Source organism: Trypanosoma cruzi, genomic scaffold (assembly GCF_000209065.1).
Source record: "Trypanosoma cruzi strain CL Brener 1047053517019 genomic scaffold, whole genome shotgun sequence".
Classification (NCBI taxonomy): Eukaryota; Euglenozoa; class Kinetoplastea; order Trypanosomatida; family Trypanosomatidae; genus Trypanosoma; species Trypanosoma cruzi.
The window spans coordinates 43,328-51,181 of NW_001849424.1; the positions used below are offsets into that span (position 1 = coordinate 43,328).

The window sequence follows — 7,854 nt, forward strand, 5'->3', positions numbered from 1 at the left end:
CACCACCACCACCAACAACAACAACGATGACGTCACGGACACGTTGGACACACATAAGAAGTTTGCAGGTCTTCGGGAGGAGCGGCCGCAACAAAACGAATCTTTGCAACATCTTCCCTCCGTGAACGGGGTGTCAGTAGACGGCCGGGGTGAAACGGATGGCAGTGAAGTGGCGGCGAATGATGTTGATGTGGAGGAGCCCACACTTTTCTTTGGCCCCACACATGCGGTGCGTGACGAGAAGATGAGTGATGCAAGCGGCGTCGATTTGCGGTGTGTCGCCTCCGGTGGTCAAAATCAACGACCGGACGCGGCACATGATGGCTGCCGTGCCCCTCACACCGTCGGTGCGGTCACGACTTTGTATTCATTGCGGCAACTGGAGGAACTTATTGGCAGTGCACCTCTTCCCATTGCTCATGCGGGTGTGTTGAACGTCACGCCATCGTCATCGTCATCGGCCCCACCGTCGCTGCGTTTGAGGGCGGGCGAAACGGTTCTCATTATTTTGCATCAGTGTAAGGGAGAAGCAGAAGTGTTGCCGCAGCACATGACGGAACAGCTCTCAAATTGCCGTATCTTTTTACTGGATCTTGGCGAACTGCCGCCGCGCGAGTACGAGGAGAAAAGCGATGTGGCGTATCCAAACGGTCATGATGAACGAGGAGTTGCTACCGGCTTCCTGCAGTTGCCTCCGACAGACACCCTCCTGTCGCTGGCGTCACAGGGGGCACACGACATGGAGCACGTCATGCGACGTGCGAGTTCGTTGCTGTGTGTAGATGAAGTATTGGATGCAAACGATGCCGACTCCTCCAAGTCCCAGACGTCCGAGAAGGGCGGTGACGACGAGAACGCATCCGCAGACGCCACCCACTCGTGTAAACGTGAGGAACTCGCTCTTCCAGCCTTAGTCATGTGGCGAGCGGAAGGAGGGCTGGCCGATGAGTATTGTTACCCGAAGGAAAAGGAAAAAAATGATAGCCATGCCAACAACCACGACAATCCACAGCCGCCGTTGGCCGGCAGATACCATCATGGACGACCCTTAGTGGTGAAGCAACTGACGTCGTTGGATCAACTGCACTCCTTGTCATTACTGACACCTGTTTATACGGTGACGCATTTTCTTCGCACGGTGTGTGAAAAGGCGCTTTTTCCGGATGACCCCGCTGCAGGTGCCTCAGGCACCCGATCTCTTATTTACTTTGGGGCGTCATGGTGCCCGCCGTGCATGCGGATTGTACACGCCCTTCCAACAATGATGAAGGAGGATTTTCCCAGCAATCTGACGTGCTCCGTGAAGGCTGACATGGACCTTGCCACCCCGTTGTTTGAGTTCTTTGGGGTGGAGATCATCCCCACCTTTGTCATCTTTGACAATGAATCGCTGCGAACAGCCGGGGACTGGAATGCACTTCGTAGTTGCTCCATTTCAGAGGAGGCCCTGTCGCAGATCTATGAGGGCCTACGCCGCAGCGAGCTAGGACGTATCCAGAACTCACAACGTGTTACGGTGCGCACGTTTATTGAGAGTCACTCGGGTATGCTGAAGTTTGATGAGGACTTTTAACAAAACACGAATGAAATGGGCTGCCAAAAGTAACGAACGCAACCAGACACACACACACACACACACGTACATACAAAAAAAAAAAACAATACATGCTCCCACATGGTACTGGCGCGTCGTGAAGATTTTATACGCATAAATTGTGTGCGTAAAACGACGCGGAAATTATACTGGAGATATGTACAATTATATATACATACATGTTTTTTTTTTTTTGTGTGTGTGTGTGTTTGTGTGTGTGCCTGTTTTACCGCCCGTTTTATTTTTATTTTTATTTCTCTTTCTTTCTCCTCATGCTTCCTATTATTATCACCATTATTTAACTGCTTTTTTTTTTTTTTTGTTGTTGTTGTTTTTTCTTGCGAGTCTTCCCTTCAATTGTCGTAACCCTCGTGTTTTCCCCGTGCAGGAAAAGAGAGTGAGAGAGAAAGAGAGGCAGATGGAAGGGGGGAGGGCCTTTTCAATAGAATCCATAGAGACTGCGGTGGGCGGTTTTTTTTTCTTCTGCCATTTGTAAAGAACCGTTTGTGTGTGTGTGTGTGTGTGTGGTGGGGCAGTACACATGATGTGTTGCATGTACATGGCCACTGTGAGGTGTCTCTCCGTCTGTAACGCACCGCGTGTGAGAAGAGTACAGAAGGTGGGGGACTGGGATTGGCATGCATCCACCAAAATGGTGCGGCTCCACCCTCGGCAATAGACATGCATGCATGCATGCCTATTGTTACTATTATTACTATTATTATGACGTTATGATTACATCTTCCCTCCGATACGACTGGTGCAAAAGTGGAGTTTGAGGTGGCGTAAAAAGGAGATGGACCCCTTCTTTTTTTTTTTTTTTTTTGTTTGTTTGTTTCTGTTTTGTTTTGTTTTGTTACGCCTTTCCTCACAAACTTCAAACAAACGAAGAAGAAGAAAAGAAGAAAGAATAAGAATGGGGGGTGGGGGGGAAAAGATGGAGTAACGACAAGAGCAAAACAAGAAGGAAACAACAACAACAAGTATATATATATATATATATATACATATATTTCGGGCGTGAATGAATGAGGATGCAAGTTGAAATGAATGGAAAACAAAAAAAGGAGGAGGTGGGGAAAAGGGGGAAGAAGAAGAAGAAGAAGGGGGGATGGAGGCGTAGGGACCACCACCAAAATATACAAACGAAGAGTTTCAATATATTATAATTCCTGTTTAAATAATACGGCATTTGTGGGGATGTATGCTCCATGCGTGTTTGTGTGTGTTTGTGTGTGTGTGTGTGTGTACTTAAAGTCAATTTATTTTTGTTGGTTGAGGTGGAGGGGGAGGTGGTGGTGGTGGTGTGAACGAAAGAATTGACTTCTCCCTTCCACTGTCCTTTCGTAAATACGCCTGCCTAGACATTGGTAGACAACACCTCTTTCTCTCTTTCACTCTCTCTTTTTTTTTTTCTTTTTTTTTCTTCTTTCTGCTTTCTTGTTACAAATTGCCACAAGGCCACTGCTCGTATGACGATTGCCTCGCCGTAACAAGTTGATGTTGTTGGGAGTGAGAAAACAACCGAGCGGCTTCTTTAAGTTTTATTTTATTTATTTTTTTTCTTTCTTGTGTGTGTGTGTGTGTGTCCGTCTGTCTCTTACGCACACGTTCGCTCTATATCTTAATAGAGTTTCTGCATCTCACGCAGCCATTTGACGAAACCCCCTTTCTTTTTGAGACCTTTTTGCCACACTCACTGCAATTTTGCATGCCTTTTCACACATTCATCCATTTACATGTATTTTGCATGCGCGTTTGGGAATGTGCCCTTGTCTCCAATTATGTTTTCTATATTCCTCTTCTTTTTTTTTTTTTTTTTTTTTTTTTATCCCCCTGCCGGTCTGCGTGGCGCGGAAGAGAGGGAGAGAGCGCGAGATCCAAGGAAGGATTGGGCCGATAGAGGTGTCTCAGGGAACAGAGATACGCATTTTAGAGGCGACGTTGGTGTTTAACTAAGGCGTTAGGTGTGGGGGGGAAAAAAAGAAAGGAAAGAAAGGAAGGAGGGGAAGAAGGGACAAACAAAGAAAGGGGCCTTCTACCCAACCGTCGACGGTTTCAGGAAGACAAGTCATTGAGATACAGCAATCTTTTGCCTTTTCCCTTTTGATTTTTTCTCTGCTTGTTTGTGTCTGTCTGTCTGTGTGTGTGTGCTGCCGCCCGAATGCCATCTCTGTCCCGCAGGCCTCTGGCCATGGGAAGTGAGGCGGAGGAGGGGAGCTCAACGCTCATCAATGAACAGGAACAGCGACAGCAGGCGTGTCCCCCGGGGCAAGCCACACCGCTCGTTGGTAGAAGTAACAGCCACTATGGCGGTTGCATGAGCAGGAATGACTACCACTCGGAGCTTCGCAATTATTTGTACTCCGCAGGGATTCCGGCTATTTTTGACGCCCTCTCCACGGCCCTGTTGCAAGAAAAGCCAGAGGAGCCCGTCGATTTCATCCTTTCTTGGTTTCGGAGAGAGCGGGAACGGGTACTGACAAATGCTGAGGAAAAAAATATGTATAATAGTAACGATGGATCCAGGAGTTGCGATGACAGTAGTAAAGATGAAAGCGGAACATCTCCGACCTTGTCATTGTCGGAAACACAATTGCCACTTTAATCAAAAGTAGCGATATATTGTCATTTGTATGACAGGAAGAGAGGGGTTGCTATGACTTTTTCTCTCTCTCTCTCTCTCTCTCTTTCTCTCCCTTTGTTTTTTCGTGTGCATGAAGTGGGAGAAGAAGAAGAAAGAATGAAAGAATATAGGTGAGCTTAAATGTATACAAAAATATGTCATTTTTGGAGTCTTGCTTTTCATTTCTCGTGAGTTTTTTTTTTTTCTTTTGTTGTTGTTGTTGTTGTTGTTGTTGTTGTTATTGCATTCATTACGCAACCTGTTTCAACCTTCAAATCACGTCCAGTTTTACACGTGATATGTATATATATATATGTGTATGTACATGTATGTATATGATGGATGTTACTTTTTGCTTTTCCCAGACGTTGAAATTGCGTGGGGTTTGATTGTAATAACAGGGGAAAGGGGAAAGGGGGGAGGGGGGACGGAGTCGATAATGAAGAAATAAATTAATTAATTAAAAAAAAAGAGAAAGGAGAAGAAAGGAGAAGAATTATTTTGAAATCATCGAGAAGAAGCTTTTTTTTAAATCTGCAATTGTAAATATATTTATTTATTTATATTTAAATTTTTTTTTTTCTTTTTTTTTTTCTTATGTGTATGAGTTTGTGTGTGTGTGTGTGTGTGTTTGTGTTTTGCTGCTGGAACGGCAGGAAGTTTTCTCTGTTTTTTGGCGGGGCCTTTTTGCCGGAACCAAATAAACACCAACTGGCCATCGCTTTTATTCCTTTATTTTTTTCTTTTCTCCCCACTCATTTCCACTCCAAGAGGAGGAAACAGCAATAAAAAGCAATGGATGTCAACTGAAAACCGTAAGAAATGAATGATGGTTGTTTTTTTTTTTTTTTTTGTTTTTTTTTGGCCTCCCTCACTTTCTGTCTCCTCAGCGAGCCCCGTTATCGTCGATTGCGGCATGAACGAACCGCTGCACCGACGGGTTGGTGTATATGTACGTGTGTGAGTGTGAGTGTGTGTGTTGTGTATGTGTTGGATGAACCTTTTCTGGTGTGTGAGAGGGTTTCGAGGGAAACTGAACGCGAACTGTCATCTTCCATTGCTCTGCCCTGCGTCTCTTTGTAGGAAGAAGGGAGAGGAGACCTCGTACAGGTGCATATTGGCGGTCATATTATTTTCCCCTTGCTCGTTGGCAGGGAGAAGACGTGTATATACATTGGCCCACGATGACTGCCATGGAGCCGTACTCCTTTGCCACGGTGCTGGGGGATGTTTTTGGCCGCAGTGTGATGCATGCGGAGAAACGACCGTATGTGCCGAAAGGATCGCGTGTACACGTGAGCTTCACCACGGCAACGACAACCACTCAATTGCAGGCGTCTCAGCAACTTGGCATCCCGCGCCGAGTCAAGAAGGAACGAGAAGATGACGACAAGGGTGATAAGAAGGGGGAAACACGTCGAGAAGCAGAGGCAGTCGATGACAATCTCCCCGTCCCTGTGGCATTGACGGGACTCATTTCAACCGATCCATCGGATGGCAAATGTCTCATCCGCCGCACCGCAACGGACGGCGATGATGGCGGGGCCCTTTGGGAGTCCAAAGTCATACCTTCGGGCAAACGAATTGGCTGCATTCAAATTGCTCCGGATAGTCGTGCAGGGATGCTGCAATTTCTTCCTCATGCAGCTGCGTTTCCCTCACCGTTGCTATACGTTGCAGACACGGTAGGGAATGTTTACGCCGCCACACTCCCCGCTTCATCCGTAACAGCGGTTGGCGTCGAATCACCCGCAAAGCGGCCGCGTCAAGAGAAAGTCAACAGAAGTTCCTTTTGGGGACTTATTGTTCCTGCCACGACGTCTGACAGCGAAACTACACACGGAGCCTGGGGCTGGTGTGGAATAGTACCTTTTTTTTCTCAGCAACTTGTCTGCTGCAGGGAATTTTTCTTTGATATTCGTCTTGTGGACGTGCCAGCTGGAACTGTTGTGCGACAATATGGCACAATACAGCCGGCCACTGGCACCACCGCCTGCCCCGGAATTCCACATGGCGTTGTGGTGGCTGAAGGGCCGGTGGCTACGCTGTACGATATGCGCTGCCCCGGCGCTGCACTTACCCTGAATACGGACACCAAGCCGGATATTTCACTTGTCACTAGTCGCCTAACGAGTCCCACGTCGTATGTAGCGGGTGTATGCTCTACATGCAATGAGTACGAAGTTGCTGCGGCGGTTGGTCGCTCACTTTGTGTATATGACGTGCGCAAGTGGAGTTGTGTGAGTGTGAGCACCAATATTCTCAAATACGAAATCGGTTCTATTGCCCCATTCGCATCGGGCAAAGCAGTGGTTGTCGCTGGGATTGACGCGGAGGTACGGATTGTTCCATTGCAAAAAGCTTCTCCTGTTTCAGCTGCTTCTGCGCCGACTCATGCTGGTGGCAATGGCATTGCACGCAATGAGAAGGTAAAGAAGGAGGAGGAGGGGGAATCAGCGGCTCCCAATTCCTTTAGAAACCGTATTGATTCTGCGGTCTGTTGCAGGAGCACGTGGAACGGTGGGTGGGTGGAGAGTCTTGACGGCTCAAATGCCATTGGCGTATCAGCGGACCACGAGGTGTTTCTTTCCTTCTAAGGAGGGAGGGCTGCTATGGCGGGGACGGAGAGAATGAGAGAGGAGGGAAGGGGGCATATGGTTAGTGCACATGCATATTAGGTGCATTTTTATTTAATTCTGCCCACTCAATATCCGCTTATTTTTTTTTTTTTTTTTTGTGTGTGAAGACATGTATATATATATGTTATAAACCTTTCTGTGTGATTGGCATGTTCCACACAGTGGATGCTCCTTCATACTATTTTATTCTCATCCCTCTTTGTTGTTGTTTTTTTGGTGGGGGTACGTGTGCACGGACGCACAGAAGAAAAGAAGTCATGACGCTCGGGAAGAACAAACGCATCAGCAAGGGCGGCAAGCGCGGCAAGAAGAAGGCGCAGGAGACGATGAGCCGCAAGGAGTGGTACGATGTGGTTGCCCCCAAGAACTTTGAGGTGCGCCAGTTTGGCAAGACCATCTGCAACAAGACCCAGGGCACAAAGATCGCGGCGGACTACCTGCGCGGACGCGTGTACGAAAGCAACCTTGCGGATCTGAACAAGACGCAAGGCGACGATGACGCCTACCGCAAGGTGAAGTTTGTTGTACAGGAGGTGCAGGGCCGCAACCTGCTTACGCAGTTCCACAGCATGGAAATGACGTCTGACCGCGTGTACTTTTTGCTGCGCAAGTGGTGCACGACGATCGAGGCGGCAGTGGAGGCGAAGACTGCGGACGGTTACACCCTGCGCCTCTTCGTGATCGCCTTCACGAAGAAGCAGAGCAACCAGCTGTCGAAGAACTGCTATGCCAAGACGCGCCTGGTGAAGTGGGTGCGCCACCGCATCACGAACCTCATCCGCCAGCGCCTGTCGAAGGTGAACATCAACGAGGCGGTGACGCTGCTGACACGCAACATCCTGCGCGACCGCCTGGCAAAGCGCTGCAACCCCATCGTGCCGCTGCGCGATCTCCGCATCCGCAAGGTGAAGGTGGTCCGCACGCCCCGGTTCGACGCCCAGGCGCTTCTGAATGCACACGGCGAGATTCCCGCCTCGGCTGAGGGTGAGGCGGGA

The 7,854-nt window shown here is 48.4% G+C and overlaps 4 protein-coding genes across 4 annotated transcripts, besides 24 other annotated features; all 4 read left to right on the plus strand.

The window, feature by feature from the left end:
• Tc00.1047053510999.10 (hypothetical protein, conserved) lies at positions 1–1,573 on the plus strand (the record flags this gene model as incomplete). Its single annotated transcript, XM_800250.1, has 1 exon — positions 1–1,573. A coding segment is annotated over one exon (1,573 nt), but the record flags the coding sequence as incomplete, so codon positions are not given.
• Positions 1–7,854: a sequence feature (heterozygous, Esmeraldo-like haplotype).
• Positions 1,620–1,648: a microsatellite.
• Positions 1,789–1,814: a microsatellite.
• Positions 1,831–1,850: a microsatellite.
• Positions 2,100–2,121: a microsatellite.
• Positions 2,293–2,319: a microsatellite.
• Positions 2,403–2,452: a sequence feature (T-rich).
• Positions 2,579–2,607: a microsatellite.
• Positions 2,654–2,718: a sequence feature (GA-rich).
• Positions 2,807–2,843: a microsatellite.
• Positions 2,999–3,026: a microsatellite.
• Positions 3,137–3,158: a sequence feature (AT_rich).
• Positions 3,397–3,424: a microsatellite.
• Positions 3,572–3,625: a sequence feature (GA-rich).
• Positions 3,759–4,202, plus strand: Tc00.1047053510999.19 (hypothetical protein, conserved; the record flags this gene model as incomplete). The annotated part of the gene is made up of 1 exon (XM_800252.1): positions 3,759–4,202. One exon carries the CDS (start codon positions 3,759–3,761, stop codon positions 4,200–4,202), a length of 444 nt encoding a protein of 147 aa, XP_805345.1.
• Positions 4,258–4,295: a microsatellite.
• Positions 4,429–4,464: a microsatellite.
• Positions 4,518–4,557: a microsatellite.
• Positions 4,666–4,691: a sequence feature (AT_rich).
• Positions 4,764–4,791: a sequence feature (AT_rich).
• Positions 4,792–4,817: a microsatellite.
• Positions 4,819–4,857: a microsatellite.
• Positions 5,057–5,083: a microsatellite.
• Positions 5,165–5,211: a microsatellite.
• On the plus strand, positions 5,405–6,817 carry Tc00.1047053510999.30 (hypothetical protein, conserved; the record flags this gene model as incomplete). Its single annotated transcript, XM_800251.1, has 1 exon — positions 5,405–6,817. One exon carries the CDS (start codon positions 5,405–5,407, stop codon positions 6,815–6,817), a length of 1,413 nt encoding a protein of 470 aa, XP_805344.1.
• Positions 6,936–6,956: a sequence feature (AT_rich).
• On the plus strand, positions 7,117–7,854 carry Tc00.1047053510999.39 (40S ribosomal protein S3a, putative; the record flags this gene model as incomplete). The annotated part of the gene is made up of 1 exon (XM_800253.1): positions 7,117–7,854. A coding segment is annotated over one exon (738 nt), but the record flags the coding sequence as incomplete, so codon positions are not given.